Source organism: Boleophthalmus pectinirostris, unplaced genomic scaffold (genome assembly GCF_026225935.1).
Source record: "Boleophthalmus pectinirostris isolate CB_2022bp ecotype Guang Dong unplaced genomic scaffold, ASM2622593v1 HiC_scaffold_16, whole genome shotgun sequence".
Taxonomy (NCBI): Eukaryota; Metazoa; Chordata; class Actinopteri; order Gobiiformes; family Gobiidae; genus Boleophthalmus; species Boleophthalmus pectinirostris.
The window spans coordinates 33,404,616-33,424,311 of NW_026571095.1; the positions used below are offsets into that span (position 1 = coordinate 33,404,616).

Here is a 19,696-nt window from a genome sequence, read left to right on the forward strand (position 1 = left end):
AAAAAAAAAAAACAAAACAAAAAAAAAAAACATCAAATATTACAGATTTTTACTGGGTTGGTGTCTTTATGTTTGTACAGAAAGTGAGTTTTTTTTTTTTTTTATTTCATTCACACATTTGAGTAATCCTTTATTGTCTGTCTACATCTCATCATGCTCTGTTTCACCTTGTGATGTCATGATGCTGTGGTTTTCCAGTTAACTGCTCCTTTTACCTTTTGATTAATGGAGATTGTCAATTCAGTGTCTATATTTAGGTTCACTTCCTTAACACGTGACACGACGAGTTGGAATGTTTTCAGTTTGAGACAAGAACTGAGCTCAAATGTGCAGCGTTTGTGCGTTAAACGTGTGAATGAAAGAAAAGACAAGTCCAGCCCTGTTTGTGAAGAGGAAACACAGACAAAGTAGCGTCATACGGGCTGTGTAACATCACATCGGGCCCGGCGCATGCTGCAGAGAGGGAGGTGTGCCCTGCGCCCGCCTACACCACCAACACCACCAACACCACCAACAGCACCAGCACGTTTCCTTCCTCCCGTAAAGCAGCTTCCAATGTTGTGATCGGAGCCCGCCTGCAGGTATGTGCCCTCTACCCTCTCCCCCCCACCCCCCTCTTTCTCTCTCCGCCAACCCCAGTCTGCCCCAGGAACGTGCCCACCCTCCCCTTCTCCCTCCGCCGCATGCGCCACCCGGGCCGTGCGTGCGTAACTTTCCTGCGCCTCCGTGTTGCAGGTACTTTTTTTTTTTTTTTAGTTAGCTGTCGCGGCTAATTCCACAGCTAACGGAGCACGGGGGGTGGGGGGGGATTACGAGCGCCATGGCAGCCAGTTAAAGCCACATCCCCGGCCCATACGTGCGCGCTTTTTACGTCTGGCACGCCTCGCCTCGGCTAATATCGTGCGCATTTCTCCACACAGACTCGTCGTCGCGCGGACAGCGATGCTACACGGAGGCTAACACCGACCCGGAGAGCCGAGAGGAGCCGCGGTGCACGTCCAGGATGCCCGCCGGTAAGACACGCGCGCCCGGTCCGTGTCCTTGTGCTCGTCCTGACGTCGTGTGTCGCAGCGTCAGGTTGTGTGTTGTTGTTTTTTTTTGCGGTGTTGGAGCTGCAGGACTGTCGGGTTTGAAGTTTGGCACAGTATTGACGTGTTGCGTTCACGGTCTCTGTCTGTGTGTCTGCAGTGTCCTGTGCGGTGCTGTGGTGCGTTCACGTGCTCTTGTTTACCTGGGGTTTCTCTGAACTCGTCTGAAATGGTGAAGGTGGCTGCGGTGGACGATTGCGCAGTGGTGTCATAAAATAATGTTTTAACGTGTTTTGGATTAGTCCAGGTTCAGGCTTTGTTTAGACTTGGTTTAGTCCTGGTTTAGTCCAAGTTCAGTATTTGTTTAGATCTGGTTTGGTCCTGGTTTAGTCTTTCTTTAGTCCTGGTCTAGTCCTGGTCTAGTCTTGGTTTAGTGCTGGATTAGTCCTGGTATAGTCCTGGTCTAGTCCTGGTCTAGTCCTGGTCTAAGTCCTGGTCTAGTCCTGGTTTAGTTTTCTGTAGTCTTTCTGTAGTCTTTCTTTAGTCTTTCTTTAGTCTTTCTTTAGTCCTGGTTTAGTCCAGGGTTGGCCTGGTTTAGTTTCTTTAGTCTTTCTTTAGTCTTCTTTAGTCTGGTTTAGTCTTGGTTTAGTCTTGGTTTAGTCTTGGTTTAGTCTTGGTTTAGTCCTGTTTTAGTCTTTCTTTAGTCTTTCTTTAGTCCTGGTCTAGTCCTGGTGTAGTCCTGGTTTAGTCCTGGTTTAATCCTGGTTTAATGCAGGACTAGTGCTGGCTTAGTCCTGATTTAGTCTAAATTCAGTCTTTTTGTAGTCCTGGTGCCATCCTGATTTATTCCTGGTTTACTTCTGGTTTAGTGCTGGTTTAGTCCTGGGTTATTCCTGGTTTAGTCTTGGTCTAGTCCTGGTCTAGTCCTGGTCTAGTCCTGGTCTAGTCCTGGTCTAGTGCTGTTTTAGTCTTGGTTTAAGTCCTGGTTTAGTCTAAATTCAGTTTTTGTTTCGACCTGGTTTAGTCCTGCTTTATCCATGGTTAAGACAGGGTTCAGTCCAATTTCAGACCTAACTCAGTCCTGGTTTAGTCCTGATTTAGTCCTGGTTTAGTGCTGGTTTAGTCCAAGTTCAGTCTTTGTTTAGTCCTGTTTTAGTCCTGATTTAGACCTGGTTCAGTCTAAATTCAGTCTTTGTTTAGACCTGATTTAGACCTGGTTTAGACCTGGTTTATCCACGGTTAATCCAGGGTTCAGTCCAAGTTCAGACCTAACTCAGTCCTGGTCTAGTCCCAGTTTAGTCCTGGTTTTGTCCTGGTTTATTCCTGGTTTAGTTATTTTTTAGTCCAACTTCAGTCTTTGGTTAGACCTGTTTTAGTCTTGGTTTAGTCCTGGTTTATCCTCTGTTAAGACAAGGTTCAGTCCAAGTCCAGACCTAACTCAGTCTTCATTTAGTCCTGGTTTAGTCCTGGTTTAGTCCTGCAGGTCTGTTTTCCCTCCTTTGGTTTAGTTGCTCTTGTTTTGTTCTAGTTTATCTGGTTTAGATCTTGGCCTCCTTAAATTTGTATTATGACACTTTCCTGGTCCATGGTCTGGTACCCGATGGTTTCTACGGCGATGCCTGGAATGTTCCGTAATACGGCGGCAAAACTGAACAAATCTACCTCGCGTTTATTCACTTCCAGCTCATTTTATTGCTGAAAAACGGACTATCTTCAGTGAAAACCGAGTAGCGGACCAAACGGAGAGCGCAGAATAAAAGCTGGAGAATCGCCAAACAGAAAGGTCTCTGTTTATTTCCACAGAACAGAACCCCCCCGCCGAAGGGGAAACGACGTCACACGACTCCACGCACACACACACGATAACACGCGCGCGCTTACTGTGAGCAGACTCGCCTCCACACAGATCTGACACGGGACTTTTGATGCCGCCTGACTCTGGCGTACGTTTTAATGCCGTACTGTGGGATATTCCAGGTAAAGCGATGACAACACGAGACAGACGGGTGGAGAAATGTTTACCAAGAACCAGGGAGATATAAAAAAAAAAATAAATAAATAAATAAAATGGTCTACAACTTAAATGTCAAACCGGAGCTGAAAACAAACTGCATAGGCTCATGAAATCTGCACTGCTGTCATATAGAGACCTGAACCAGGACTAAAACAAGACTAAAACAAGACTAAAACAAGACTAAAACAAGACTAAAACAAGACTAAAACAAGACTAAAACAAGACTAAAACAAGACTAAAACAGGACTGAGCCAGGACTGAACCAGGACTAAAACAAGACTAAAACTGAAGACTGAGCCAGGACTGAGCCAGGATGGAGCTAGGACTAAACCAAGAGGACTGAACCAGGATTGAACCAGGACTAAAAGAGGTCTAAATGAGGTCTAAACCAAGAGGACTGAGCCAGGACTGACCAGGACTAAACCAGGACTGAACCAGGTCTAAATGAGGTCTAAAACCAGGACAAAACCAGGACAAAACCAGGACAAAACCAGGACTAAAACCAGGACTAAACCAGGACTAAACCAGGACGAAACCAGGACTGTACTAGGACTAAAAGAGGTCTAAAAGAGGTCTAAACGAGGTCTAAATGAGGTCTAAATGAGGTCTAAACCAGGACTGAACCAGGACTGAACCAGGATGGAACCAGGATTAAAACAGGAGGATTAAACCAGGGATTGAACCAGCTCTAAACAGGTCTAAACCAGGTCTAAACCAGGGCTGAGTATTGGGACAGCCCGTGTAGACCGTTGGGTGACCGCGGGTGAAAGGAGCAGCACAAAGCTCTGCGTCCCACGGGGCTAAGTGCAGCTGTCGCCCGGTGGCACTTTGTGGACACCCTCTCTCTCTCTCTCAAGTCCATGATTAAACCTGGTTTAGACCTGGTTTAGACCTGGTTTAGTCCTGTTTCAGTCCCGTTTTAGTCCTGGTGCAGTCCTGGTTTAGTTCAGGTTTAGTCCTGGTTAGTCCTGGTTTAGTCTGGTGCAGTCTGGTTTAGTCCTGGTTTAGTCTGCAGTCCTAGTTTAGTCCTGTTTAGTCCTGGTTTAGTCCTGGTTTAGTCCTGGTCAGTCCTGGTTAGTCCTCGTTTAGTCCTGTGCAGTCCTTTAGTCTGGTTTAGTCCTGGTGCAGTCCTGGTTTAGTCCTGGTTTAGTCCTGGTAGTCCTGGTTTAGTCCTGGTTTAGAGTCCTGGTTTAGTCCTGGTTTAGTCCTGGTTTGTTTAGTCCTGGTTTAGTCCTGGTTTAGTCCTGGTTTAGTCCTGGTTTAGTCCTGGTTTAGTCCTGGTTTAGTCCTGGTTTAGTCCTGGTGCAGTCCTGGTTTAGACCTGGTTCATGTGTTGTAGACAATAATTTATGTTCTGTAGGTGACCATAAACAGCATTAATATAAAAAACAAACAAAACTAATTTTAAAAAATAAACCAACAATCTATTTGACACATAATGTTGAGTGTATGGGCCACTGCCAAAAAAGTCCTGGTTTAGATCTACTTTAGTCCTTGTTTAGACCTGATTTAGACCTGAGAGTTGAGTCAGTGTTTCCTCCTGGTTTGTTTTGGTAACGACAATGAATCACTATTTCTTTTCCTCATATTTTGACAAGTTGAAGCAAATCAGAAAATCTTTCAATTCTAATTTTGCAATTTCTTCAAAGTCTGAACTCCGCTCCACCTGCTTTTCCTGGCAGAGGACTGACCGCGAGGACTGACCGTGAAAAACCTGATTAGTGTCACGTTGTTGTGCTGTTTACTGCCCCATAAAGTCACTCTACCTTTGGAACGAACTCTGGTCTGATAATGTTCATTGGCTCTCAGATTGTAACACGTTTGTTTTGTACATCTTAGTCTTCTGAATAATGAATGTTCATTTTTGGAGAACTAAACAAAACCACTCGTGACCGTTCCAGAAGTTAAAAAAAAAAGTAATTTCAAGTCACTTTTGTCTGTTTTTGTCTGACTGTTTATGTCACGTTTGTTTTCACGAAGTTGGATTTGGTAAAGTGCGGTGACACTTTGGTCGAGGAATCGGTGGATGAGGTCCTGGTCGCCCAAACTTTTGCTTTTGATTTAAGACAGTGTTGGGAAGGTGACTTTTAAAATGTTTTCCCCTACAGATTACAGATTACAAACACCAAAATGTAGTTTGTAACATAATCCATTAAATTATTTAAAGTGAGGAACATAATCTGAATACTTTGGACGACTTGATTTGCTGTAGAGAAACAAAAGACGAGGAAATCTTCACATAAGATGTTTTGTCTGATAAAAGAAAATGAAAAGGTCGAGTCTTTGCTCAACAGTATTAAAAATATTATTGATAGAAGAGGTTTTAGTCCGGGTTTAGTTCTGGTTTAGACCTGGTTTTAGACCTGGTTTAGTTCTGGTTTAGTTCTGGTTTTAGACCTGGTTTTAGTTTACCTGGTGGTTTAGTTCTGGTTTTAGACCTGGTTTACCTTTTAGTCTGGTTTCTGTTTAGACCTGGTTTTAGTCCTGGTTAGTCCTGGTTTTAGACCTGGTTTACCTGGTTTGGTTTTAGACCTTAGTCCTGGTTTAGACCTGTTTAGGTTTAGACCTGGTTTTAGACCTGTGGTTTAGACCTGGTTTTAGACCTGGTTTAGACCTGGTTTAGACCTGGTTTTAGACCTGTTTAGCCTGGTTTACCTGGTTTAGTCCTGGTTTTAGACCTGGTTTTAGCCTGGTTTACCTGGTTTAGACCTGGTTTTAGACCTGTTTTAGACCTGGTTTAGACCTGTTTTAGACCTGGTTTAGTCCTGGTTTTAGACCTGTTTAGTCCTGGTTTAGACCTGGTTTAGACCTGGTTAGTCCTGGTTTTCCTGGTTTTAGACCTGGTTTAGACCTGGTTTAGACCTGGTTTAGACCTGGTTTTGGTTTTAGACCTGGTTTTAGACCTTTTAGACCTGGTTTTAGACCTGGTTTAGTCCTGGTTTTAGACCTGGTTTTAGACCTGGTTTAGTCCTGGTTTTAGTCCTGGTTTTAGACCTGGTTTTAGACCTGGTTTTAGACCTGGTTTAGACCTGGTTTAGTCCTGGTGGTTTTAGACCTGGTTTTGGTTTTGGTTTACCTGGTTTTAGACCTGGTTTAGTCCTGGTTTGGTCCTGGTTTAGACCTGATTTAGTGTCTGGCAACAATGAGTGGAATTACCGAGAAAAAAAAAAAAAAAAAGATATAGCCCCAAATGTGAAAACAGGAAAATCCCACCGTGTAATCCATTTACTTCAACAAAGTAACTGTAATCCAATTACCACTCACTGAAACAGTAACTGTAACTGAATACAGTTACTCATAATTTGTACTCTGATTATGTAATACAGTACGGTACATGTAATCTGTTACTCCCAAACACTGACTTTAGATTATTTTTGTTGCACTTATTGTGTGTTTGTAACTGTGAGCCTTTTACACCAGTGTTTTGTGTTTAACCCTGTGTGTGCTTCTACGTCAGACTCACAGCTGCACACTTTATGAACTAAACATGTGTTCATCAAACACGACACTCGCACAGGCTCGTGAGGAGGGAAGGTGTTAGAGTATTGTCCTCTCACACGCCACACGCGCCTCCACCCTCCTTCCTCTTCCTCTTCCTCTGTTTGACTTTTAGCGTGAGACGTTCTGTCCTGTTCAGAACATCAGGTATTTGATCAAGGAACTGTAAGATTTTGATGAGCAATTTCATAAACATGAAGACGAGGGATGGACATTTGATAAATTTTCTCAATCAATTGTTGGAAGAATTAACGATCGATTTTCGATTAATCATTAACGCTTTAATATTAAAATGATCAACATTATTATTATTACTATTACTAATCTGCATGAATAAACTCAACTTTACAACATATAAACCATAAACACTGTACAGCAGGGGTGGGCAAACATTTTGGCTCGCGGGCCACATAGGGTCCTAAAATTTGCCTGAAGGGCCGGACAGAACACAGGACATGACGTGTTAAAGGTTGTATGGAGGATTTTTTTTTGTTTCAAACTGTCAGTGAAAGTTTAAAATACCATTACAGAGACGCAGCAGCTTTGTAATTATGATGACCAAAAAAAAAAAGAACAAAAATCTATCAACTGTGGACGTGTTGAGGCCGGATAAACATCAGCCAATAGAAAACGAGGCTCCCTCATTTTCTATTGGCTGTTCGGTTGTCAATCAAACCCCCTAGTATAACTGACTCGTCGGAGCGCGTGGATTACGTGGTTTACACAGCGGTTCTTAGAGGCATTTTCGAACTGTCGCTTCCTTGCATTTCGCACAAAGTTTGTCGCGACGGCGGACGAGAATCCACGACCGGTTCGCCGCAAAAGAAAGTCTGTTTTTGAGGTCGCTGAAAGAAGAAGAGAAGAGGAAAAGGAGCAAAGCCAAACTGAGGTGATTCTTGGAGATCTCGTCCAGCGATGGCGCGACCGAAGCAGACGAAGAGTCTAAAAACTGACGCGTCGGTCGTTGAATTACTTCTAGACAGGAAACTTCAACAGTAATTCTGAACGCGCACAAGGACTGTCGCTGTATTTCTCCTCCCTTAAAAAAATCCTCTATACAACCTTTAAGAGCTCAGCTGCATTATATTCGCATTTTCGCTAATGTAGGGCTTATGAAGGAAGCGCACTACACACTTCGACAATGCCGCGAAAAATCAGGAACACACAAAAATCAACAGATCCACTCCACTGCATACCACAGGCGAAAGTGACTTGGGAGGAATTATATTTTACTAAGAAACAGAACCCACACTACAAAGTCGCGTGCGATTCAACATGACTCTTAACACGTTCTGTGCATTAAGTCTTAAAACACAACATCTATAAAATCCTTGTGATTGATTTTGACCAACTGAAACTGGAAGCAGTGCAAACTTATATCTTGAACACCACCACTTCACTCATGGTCCGAATAACTCCTATAAGAACACTTTCCCATAAAGCATTGCGGCCAACATAATACACCGCACCTCAATGTATATTTATATAGTGCGCCATCTACTGGGAAATGCAGGAAAAATAAAACATCAACAAGGTTTATTATTGTAATTTATTCCAGTTCGGCGGGCCGGATTAAAAGGTTTAAAGGGCCGCATACGACCCCCAGGCCGTAGTTTGCCCACCCCTGCTGTAGAGCCACATCAGCCTGTTTGACTTTACAGTGTGTTTAATGCAGATTTGACACATTTGTTTACATTTTACAGAAACTAACCTTAAAACCTCAAGGCTCATATATAAGCACTGATAAAAACAGCTCTTTCCTTGTGCGCTGATGCGGTTCAGCTTCAGTCGGACTAAAGGACACGACTCAGTGGAATATGAGTGTTCAGAGGGATGATGATGATGATGATGATGATGATGATGATGATGATGGTGAGTCTGTTCTGTGTGTTTGTCGCGTTGGAGATGGTTGATGTTTTCACAGATCAGACGTGTGCAGGTTTAGTGCAGCTCTTTATTTATGTTGGTCACTTTATTTATTTTGGCTCCTGTTGTGATGAAAAGACTGAAAAGTGTTTGTCTTTTGGACGCATGTGACTCAACTTTATGTTGCAGTTAGTGCTGTCATGCGATTAAAAAAAATTGAGAGATTAATTAATTATGATCTGTAATTAATTAATCTAATTAATCTCATTTTAATCTCATCTAAAAATTGCTGAGAAAAGCTTCAATTTGAGGTATTTTCATTTTAAATTCATTATTACATTATTGTGGCAGATCAAAAGACTGATATAGAACAAAAAAAGTGACTTTATAAAATTGGCTGTTGAGCCCAAGTCTCATCGCGTTTTGTGTGGGTTTCCGGCAATGAGTGAAATTACCGAAATAAAAAAATGTATAAATGTGTTTTTGTGTGTGTGTGTTGTTGTCCCAGCAACACATAAAAACAGATTTTATAATAAAGCAACTCACATACAGAAACAGTAAAGTTAGAGATTAAAAATGAGATTAACGCGATTAAAAAACATAACGCGCTAAATATGACTGTAATTAATTAATCGCAATTAACGCGATAATTTGACACCCCTAGTTGCAGTGACCAGGATACTGCGTTTACATGCACCATGACGAAACCGGGACACTCAAAAACCCCGATCAAACCCGGGACACTGATGCGCTGTAAACAGACTCACTGAGAGGAACAGAGTCTCCAAGGAGCCAGAGACCAAACGTGGGACTGTGAGGAAGCAAATCCAGTGTTTGTGTCAGACGCAGCCTCGTCCCCTTACACTGCCACAGCAACCTGCATTTGATTTGTCGATTAAAAATTAACATTATTGACAAAATTCTTAATGATCAATTATCGATTTGTCGACTAATCACGCCCATCCTTGTTCAAGACGATTATCCAGACAAAAAAACACAACGAGCTCCTCATGAGTCTCTCATTTGTGTCGCCAGTTTCAGTGTTAAAATCTATTTGGTTTAAATCTAAAAGGACTTTCTCTGATCTGAACGGTCACAACCTAAACTACATAAAGTCGTGGATCAGTGCTAGTGCAGCCGCTGCAGCTGCTGAGCTCTTATACTCTGAGAAGAAGGCAAACTGTCAACACATGACTGAGACTGAGACTGAGACAAACAGCAGTTCACACATCACAATAAAATATAATAAAGAGTAAAACAATAAATGGTCAAATAAATTCTGAATAAGTAGCAAAACTTGTTGTTGTTGTAGCAAAAATTGGTGTTGTAGGGAGTATTATCTGTTACATAAGGATGAGTTTTTGAACAGTTGTAGGGAGTATTATCTGTTACATACACATGGGTTCTTGTACAGTTGTAGGGAGTATTATTTGTTACATAAAGGTGAGTTGTTGTACAATTGTAGGGAGTATTATCTGCTACATAACAGTGAGTTGTACAGTTGTAGGGAGTATTATCTGTTACATAAGGATGAGTTGTACAGTTGTAGGGAGTATTATCTGTTACATTAGGGTGAGTTGTTGTACAGTTGTAGGGAGTATTATCTGTTACATTAGGGCGAGTTGTTGTACAGTTGTAGGGAGTATTATCTGTTACATTAGGGCGAGTTGTTGTACAGTTGTAGGGAGTATTATCCGTTATATAAGGATGAGTTGTTGTACAGTTGTAGGGAGTATTATCTGTTACATAATAGTGAGTTGTTGTACATTTGTAGGGAGTATTATCTGCTACATAAGGGTGAGTTTTAGTACAATTGTAGGGAGTATTATCCATTACATAAGGGTGAGTTTTTGTACAGTTGTAGGGAGTATTATCTGTTACATTAGGGCGAGTTGTTGTACAGTTGTAGGGAGTATTATCCGTTATATAAGGGTGAGTTGTTGTACAATTGTAGGGAGTATTATCTGTTACATAAGGATGAGTTGTACAGTTGTAGGGAGTATTATCTGTCACATAAGGCTGAGTTTTAGTACAGTTGTAGGGAGTATTATCTGTCACATACGGTTGAGTTTTAGTACAGTTGTAGGGAGTATTATCTGTCACATAAGGCTGAGTTTTAGTACAGTTGTAGGGAGTATTATCTGCTACATAAGGCTGAGTTTTAGTACAGTTGTAGGGAGTATTATCTGCTACATAAGGGTGAGTTTTTGTACAGTTGTAGGGAGTATTATCTGCTACATAAGGCTGAGTTTTAGTACAGTTGTAGGGAGTATTATCTGTCACATAAGGCTGAGTTTTAGTACAGTTGTAGGGAGTATTATCTGCTACATAAGGCTGAGTTTTAGAACAGTTGTATTTAGACGACTATGCTGTTTTTTTTATCCCGTTTTTGTGTGTTTTCTGAAACGTGCGGGAGCATGAGTTTAACCGTAGGGTTGAGCGGAGATTGCAGAACTACTCACACATGCATGGATGACTTTTAAAACCTCTCCGGGCGTGTTTTTGACGAGGGAACAACGTTAGAACACGGCAGAAAGCTCCAGAAAGTCAATTTTGCGTAACTCTCTCCCAACCCAGATTCAGTCGGGGTTGCAGTTTTATTTTTTTTTAACTGTAAGAACTCGAGCTGCAGTTCAGTTCGAGCCATTTTGTTGTAAATTGTTGTCATTTGTTAATCGCCACGGCAACGGTCCAATTTTTTTTTTTTTTTCCCATCGCCCTGACAACGCGTAAGCCTACTGTGGGCTATAAATAAATGTTGATTGCAGCGCCGGGCCGTAGTCGCTTAATAAAGGGAAAGCTCATGTGGAAGACTACATTTCCCATCAGGCCTTGCGCTGGTGTAATTACAGCTGGTGCTAAAGTGGCGGTGACATTAGCGTTAATGTGACGGCCCCGCGTGGTCCCAGAGACGCTCCGGTCTGAGGCAGCGCGAGTGTGAGGGGGAGAGCCTGGAAACAACATGGACTATACGATACGCAAGGGCCCGTTTATAGTGTTTTATTTTGGATTTTAGGGTTTTTTTTTTTTTTTTTTTGTTTGTTTTTGCAGTAAGACTCAGCCACAGAAATACAGTTTTTAACATGTCGATAATCATCCATGTCTCTGTCCAAAAAGTGTAAATATTGATTTTTTTTAGTGTGAAAATTCTTCTGAAAATCATGTTCAGACCTAATTCAGTCCTGGTTTAGTCCAAATTCAGTCTTTGTTTAGTCCTGGTTTAGTCCTGGTTTTAGTCCTGGTTTAGTCCTGGTTTAGTCCTGGTTTAGTGTTGGTTTAGTCCTGGTTTAGTCCAAGTTTAGCCCAAGTTTACTGCTTGCTTAGTCCAAGTTTCAGTCCAAGTTTAGTCCTGGTTTAGTCCTGGTTTAGTCCAAGTTTAGCCCAAGTTTACTGCTTGCTTAGTCCAAGTTCAGTCCAAGCTCAGACCTGGTTTAGTCCTGGTTTAGTCCAAGTTCAGTCTTTATTTAGATCTGGTTTAGTCCAAGTTTAGTCCCGGTTCAGTCCTGGCATCAGTCCTGGGTCAGTCCTGGTTCAGTTCTGGTTTAGTGTTGGTTTAGTCCTGGTTCAGTCCAAGTTCAGTCTTTGGTTTAGTCCTGGTTTAGTCTTGGTTTAGTCTTGGTTTAGTCTTGGTTTAGTCCCGGTTCAGTCCTGGCATCAGTCCTGGGTCAGTCCTGGTTCAGTTCTGGTTTAGTCCTCCTGGTTCAGTATTGCGATTAGTCCTGGTTTAGTCCTGGTTTAGTCCTGGTTTAGTCCTGGTTCAGTCTTTTTGTTTAGTCCTGGTTTAGTCCTGGTTTAGTCCTGGTTCAGTTCAAGTTCAGTCTTTGTTTAGACCTGGTTTAGTCCTGGTTTAGTGCTGATTTAGTCCAAATTCAGTTTTTGTTTAGACCTGGTTTAGTCCTGCTTTATCTATGGTTAAACCGAGGTTAAGTCCAAGTTCAGACCTAACTCAGTCCTGGTCCAGTCCTGGTCCAGTCCTGCTTTTTCGGATAAACCAGCACTAAACCAGGACTGAGTTGGGTCTGAACTTGGACCGAACCCTGGATTAACCAAAAACCAGGTCTAAACCAGGACTAAACCAACACTAAACTGAGTTCTTGCATCTACAGGTCCTCATTGTGAACAATATAATAAAAGAGTAGTATCGGATCGGTGATTTGGTCTGAGTACTCGCCGATATCGATACCTGAAAAGTGTTCGATATCGGAACCACTCTAATTTAAACGCACAAATGTTGTTTTCCTCTGAGGCTGTGACCCAAGTCAGGCCTCACAGAACTGGAGACATCACACGTCTTCTGCTGTTAGGCTCCAGTTTTGGTGAAGAGGCTCGAAAATCACAACTGAAATAATCACAATTAACAAATCACAAAAGTTATAATTGTAATTTCCTCTTTGGGCGTTAGTGTCTCTATATTTGTACAGATATATTGTATAAGCAGCTCTTGAGCTCGAAATAATCCTGCAGTGTTCTGTCTGGATGTGTTTCTTTCGGCATTTAAACAATCAAATTTTACTTATTTAAATGTTTTGTTCAACACTTTATGTAAATTCATCTTAAAATGTCCATGTAGAATTCATCACTGTGAGTTGTACGATCGGCTCGACTGGTTAAAGCCTGAAAAAAGACGACAGTACCTCTGGTTTCAGTTTATCTCTAAATGTATTTATTTTGACTTTCCATCATGTCTGAAATGTTTTCTTGCCCAGTCTGCTACAATTCACTGTGAGCATCTAACATGTACTGTTCCTCCCATCCGTAAGGCGGCGGGTCGGAGGTCCTTTCGCTTTAAGGCCTCCTCAACAATCTGGAACAATCCGCCTCCATCGCTGACGTCTCTTATTCTCTCGGCTCCTTTAGAACGACTCTGTTAACTCACCTGAAAACAGACTCGCTGCTGTTGATTCTGTTAACACAAGGAGTGGAACAGTTTTGGGTTCACTGAAGCTAAATGTCCCGAACTGAAACGGTTCAGCACAAATACATGAACCGTTACTCCCCCATTTAACACTGTGTTTATGTTAATGATGGAGATGTAACAATAAGTGAAATATCCTGATATCGTATCGTCAGAATATATCGAACTACAACAGCAAGGTGTCTAACTCTGGACAAATGCCAGGGAGAAAAGGTGCATTTTGAGTGAGGATTTAAAGTGCTCCAGGGTTTGTGCAGTTCTAATGTGCAAAAGTAAAGTGTTCCACAGTCATGGACCGACCACAGAGAAGGTCCCATCTCCTCTGGTCCTCGGCCTGGTCCTGGGGACGGCAGGAGGTGCTGGTCTGCAGAGCGCAGATCTCTGGATGGGACATGTGGCTGAAGGAGTTCAAATAAATGGGAATGTGCCAATGTTCTATTAAGACTCTTAAAAACAATTATTACAATTTTAAAATTGATTCTAAAATGTACGAGGAGCCAATGCAAGGATTTAAGAACAGGAGTGATGTGGTTTCAGTGCAGACTACAAGAAATAACAGTTCTAACACTTTAAAGTCTTAGTTCTTTGGATTAAGTCTTGTCCAGGCATTTTAAGAGGAAAAAGTAACATAGTCAGTTTTAGTTGTTGGGTTACACCCTTATAGTCAGAAAACCCACTAGTCAGAAAATCATTCCCTCTTCTATTGGTTTGTCAGCAACACATCTCTTGAACAACTGAATGTATATTTGATGAAAGCAACAGGATGGATATCAGGGAAGAATTAGTAAACTTTTGGATGTTTACCAATTAAAAATGGCTGCAACATCAAAATGCTATATTAAAAGAAAAAGATTTAAAATAAAATGGAAACGAAGGTTGTAGAGCTCGAATTACTGAACATTTTGCAAGTTGTTGCCTGAAAATCAGACAATTATTAACCCTGTTACACTTAACACAGACATTTCCACCCAAATCATTATTTAAAATAACATTTTTGCTGTATTTTAAGGGTTTAATATATTTATTACTTTTAATATTTACTTTTTAAAATATTTAAAACTTGAAATATAATTTCATTTGTAACAATTTGTAACACGACCTGAACATGGATTTTCTGACTAGAGGCTCTTCTGATGATAAGACTGACCCCAGTTGTTCAGCCTCCACAAAATATCACAATAAAAATCATATCGTGAGATGCACATCGTGAAAATATCAAACAGAGAAATTTGGATATTGTTACATCCCTAATCGTGAGCCTCCCCACCATATCATGAAGTTTCCCACGATATCGCAATAAATATCGTACCGTGAGGTTCATATCGTGACAATATCGTATCGTGAGACTTGGATATCGTTACAGCACGAGGGAATGAGCAAAATGATCCTGTTACTTGTGCAGTGTTGGGAGAGTTACTTTTAAAATGTTTTCCACTACAGATTACAGATTACACACACCAAAATGTAGTTTGTAACATAATCCATTAATTTACTTAAAGTGAGTAATGTAATCTGAATACTTTGGATTACTTGATTTGCTGTAGAGAAGCAAAGACTAGAATATCGAAACATAAGATGTTTTATCTGCTAAAAGAAAATAAAAAGCCCAGACTTTACTTCACTGTATTAAAAATTATTGATAGAAGATGAGGAGACACGGTCCACGCAGCATGATTTAGTCCTGTTTTAGTCCTGGTTTAGTCCTGGTTTAGTCCTGTTTTAGTCCTGGTTTAGTCCTGTTTTAAACCTTGTTTAAGTTTTGGTTTTAGTCATGTTTTTGGTCCTGGTTTAGACCTGGTTTAGATCTAGTTTAGACCTGGTGTAAGTCCTGGCTTTAGTCCTGTTTTAGTCCTGGTTTAGTCCTGTTTAGTCCTGTTTAGTCCTGTTTTAGTCCTGTTTTGTTTTAGTCCTTACCTGGTTTAAGTTCTGGTTTTATTTTAGACCTGGTTTAGATCTAGTTTAGACCTGGTTGTAAGTCCTGGTTTTAGTCCTGGTTTTAGTCCTGTTTTAGACCTATTTTAGACCTGTTTTAGATCTAATTTAGATCTAGTTTAGACCTGGTTTAAGTCCTGGTTTTAGTCCTGTTTTAGTCCTGGTTTAGACCTGGTTTAGACCTGTTTTAGATCTAGTTTAGTCCTGGTTAGTCCTGGTTAAGTTTAACCTGGTTTTAGTTTTAGTCCTGGTTTTAGTCCTGGTTTAGTCCTGGTTTTAGTTGGTTTTAGTCCTGGTTTAGACCTGTTTTTAGATCTAATTTAGATCTAGTTTAGACCTGGTTTAAGTCCTGGTTTTAGTCCTTTTTTAGTCCCGGTTTAGACCTGGTTTAGATCTAGTTTAGACCTGGTTTAGTCCTGTTTTAGTTTATACCTGGTTTAGATCTAGTTTAGAACCTGGTTAAGTCCTGGTTTAAGTCCTGTTTTAGTCCTGGTTTTTAGACCTGTTTTAGATCTAATTTAGATCTAGTTTAGACCTGGTTTAAGTCCTGGTTTTAGTCCTGTTTTTAGTCCTGGTTTAGACCTGGTTTAGATCTAGTTTAGACCTGGTTTAAGTCCTGGTTTAAGTCCTGTTTTAGTCCTGGTTTTAGTCCTGGTTTAGACCTGGTTTAGACCTGTTTTAGATCTAATTTAGATCTAGTTTAGACCTGGTTTAAGTCCTGGTTTTAGTCCTGTTTTTAGTCCCGGTTTAGACCTGGTTTAGATCTAGTTTAGACCTGGTTTAAGTCCTGTTTTAGTCCTGGTTTAGACCTGGTTTAGATCTAGTTTAGACCTGGTTTAAGTCCTGGTTTAAGTCCTGTTTTTAGTCCCGGTTTAGACCTGGTTTAGATCTAGTTTAGACCTGGTTTTAGTCCTGTTTTAGTCCCGGTTTAGACCTGGTTTAGATCTAGTTTAGACCTGGTTTAAGTCCTGGTTTAGTCTGTTTAGTCCTGGTTTAGTCCTGTTTTAGTCCTGGTTTAGTCCTGTTTTAGTCCTGGTTTTAGTCCTGGTTAGTCCTGGTTTAGACCTGTTTTAGATCTAATTTAGATCTAGTTTAGACCTGGGTTTAAGTCCTGGTTTAGTCCTGTTTTAGTCCTGGTTTAGACCTGGTTTAGATCTAGTTTAGACCTGGTTTAGTTTCCAGCAATGAGTGGAATTACCAAAAAAAAAAAAAGGAATAGGGGGGATTTAGCCCAAAATGTGAAAACAGGAAAATCCCGCCGTGTAATCCATTTATTTCAACCAAGTAACTGTAATCCAATCACCACTCACTGAAACAGTAACTGTAACCGAATACAGTTACTCATAATTTGTACTCTGATTACATAACTCCGGTACATGTAATCTGTTACTCCCCGACACTGTACTTGTGTTGTATGTGTGTGTATGATGTTGTTTTCTGTGTTGTTGTGTTTGTAAACTGTATGTTGTACGTTCATGGTCCCACTTGAAAACGAGACTCAAGGGCCTTTCCACGAATAAATCTGAAAAATTCTAAACCAAATTTGTGGTTAAAACGCCCCTCGGTGCCCACAGCCGTCGGAGCGAGCGAGCGTACGTCGGTGTGACCCGGCGGAGGAGGAGCAGGTCCGCGCGACGACTTTGAAGTTATATTTAGTCCCGGTCCTGCTTCACCAAACGCCCGCCGCACACGTCTCCGTCTCCCACACACAATTAGCCGCGCATCACAACAAGCCCCGGCCGCCGCGCCAGCTTTGATTGGACCGCACCGCCGCCACCTGGGACACCGATGCATGCTGGGTAAAACAGTCCCGCTCGCCGCAGCTTTGAAGTTGGCACAAAGTGGGCGGCGGAGACTGAACTTTTACCTGGATGAAACGAGCGGGATTTGAAAAGGGCTTAAGTGTGCTTATGTAAGAGGAGATTTGAAAACACTCGGAGGGCAAAGGAACGGGCGGACTTTGGGCCGCGGAGGAAGTGAGCGGAAATGCGACGGGAAAAGTTCTTCTGTTCAGGTTTTGTAGAGTCCGAAAATCACAGCGGGCGTCGCCTCTCGGGGCTCGACAAACCTGAGGATTTAATCAAAAAGGAAGTTTGAAAAGAGAAAAAGACACACAGGATCATTAAACAATATTTAACTGAAGGACTGGACCAGGACTGGACCAGGACTGGACCAGGACTGGACCAGGACTGGACCAGGACAGGATCAGGACTGGCCAGGACTGGCAGGACTGGACCAGGACTGGACCAGGACTGGACCAGGACCAGGACTGGACCAGGACTGGACCAGAACTGGACCAGGACTGGACCAGGACTGGACCAGGACTGGACCAGGACTGGACCAAGACTGGACCAGGACTGGACCAGGATTAACATGACCTAAAACAAGACTGAACGGGGACTGGACTAAAGCAGGATTAACATGTCTAAACCAGAACTGAACCAGGACTGGACTAGGACTGAATGAGGACTGGACTTGGACTGGACTAGGACTGGACTGGACCAGGACTGGACCAGGACCAGGACCTGGACCAGGACCAGGACCAGGACCAGGACCTGGACCAGGACTGGACCAGGACCAGGACCAGGACCAGGACCAGGACCAGGACTGGACCAGGACCAGGACTGGACTGGACCAGGACTGGACCAGGACCAGGACCAGGACTGGACCAGGACCGGACCAGGACCAGGACAGGACCAGGACCGGACCAGGACCGGACCAGGACCAGGACCGGACCAGGACCAGGACTGGACTAGGACCGGAGGACCAGGACTGGACCAGGACTGGACCAGGACTGGACCAGGACTGGACCAGGACCAGGACCAGGACTGGACCAGGACCAGGACAGGACCAGGACCAGGACTGGACCAGGACTTGTTATTCTGCCTCTTACTGTCATATTTAAAGACAGTAGGTCGACCTAATGGTTTTTTTGCATGACATTCTAGCCAGTAAAGAAAGTAAACTACCGCTGTAAGTCTTTAACAGTAAATTATCTGTCTGTAAATTGGATAAACTGGACAGAATATAGAGTCTGAGTTTTATAACAGGTATAACATGTCCCTAGTATTGATATCAGACAGTATCACACTAGTTTCGGTCTCTGTAACTCGTGAATTATTTTGTTCTCATTTGGTTTTGCGTTGTTTTTTGCTATGTACTATTTCCTGTAATCCAGAGTGAGATGTGTACAACTCTGAGATCCTATTTCAGCGCGGAGCCTCAGATGGAGCTGTGTGCCGCAGACAGAGTGGTGCAGTGTGAAGGGCACCGTGTCCTCTCAGCGCTGGAGCTCTGCCTCTGCCTCGGCCCCTCCGGCCCTCGGCCCCTCTGGCCCCTCTGGCCCCGGCTCCGCTCTGGACTCTGCGTTTGACCCCCGGCGCGCACACATCCGGGAGCATTAACATTTCAGAGGAGACTGGAATAGCAGCGGACTAAGCTAAAATAAGAATCCCATGCATTTCAGAGCAGGTTTGTAGATTATTTTCTGCGGAGTGAGCACCTGTGATGTTTCTGTTGGTGGTTTTGTGATCATCGTGATTCAGCGCTTCTGTTTAATGTGGGTTTTTGCTTAAACACACCCACAAGTTCCTATTGGTCAGCCTCTGTCGTGATGAGTGAGTGACAGGCGGCTTTAACCCACTGATACTCACCATTTTATTCACAAGAGCCACATTGGAAAAGCAAAATCAAGAGAGACACTTTTACCAAACATACGCCAACATAAGTGACCTTTACAAATGAGCCCAGTCAAGCAGAAGTAAACACAAGGTCAAAAATTCAACTTAATGCATCTGATATAAAAATGTATTGAACAGATACATATGTCCTCTAGTTTATGAAACTCTTTACCTTTTTTCTGTACCATTTTTGGTTCTAAAGTTCCATACGTTTTAAACAGACCATGTATGAAACATGGAACAAAAATTATTTCCCAAATTTCAAAGACCTGAAAATCATGTAAATAAACTGATGTATTTCATCATATCTTGTGTTATTCCATCTTTGAACTGTTGATGAAGGGACATGATTTTTCCAAAAAAAATATTTAAAATGATAAAAATTTGCTTGGAAGGACTGACATATTTTATAGAAATAGTTTCCTTTCATTTTGAAGTAATATTAAAGTATTCGGAATAGGGATGGGCATTCGATGAAATTTTCTTAATCGATCGTCGGAAAAATTAACAATCGATTATTGATTAATCATTAACGTTTTTATATTAAAATTGTCATCATTATTATTACTATCTGCGCTACTAATCTGCATAAATAAATTCAACTTTACGACATATAAACCGTAACGACTCTAGAGCCACATCAGCCCGTTTGACATTATAATGTGTTTAATTCAGTTTTGTTCAACTCTCACAGAAACGAAACTTAAAACTGCATCACTAATTTGCATAAACTAAGCGAAGATAAAACTACAGCTCTTGTGTC

General features: G+C 42.0%; 1 protein-coding gene across 1 annotated transcript in view; it reads left to right on the forward strand.

Moving 5' to 3' along the window:
• The first annotated feature begins 344 nt into the window (after window positions 1-344).
• efr3a (EFR3 homolog A (S. cerevisiae)) overlaps window positions 345-19,696 on the forward strand; it is a 123,974-nt gene continuing 104,622 nt past the window's right edge. Inside the window, exons 1-2 of the mRNA XM_055151456.1 lie at window positions 345-581; window positions 921-1,013. Coding sequence (XP_055007431.1) covers window positions 1,004-1,013 — 10 coding nt within the window. The 5' untranslated portion in view covers window positions 345-581; window positions 921-1,003. The remainder of the gene's footprint in view (window positions 582-920; window positions 1,014-19,696) is intronic.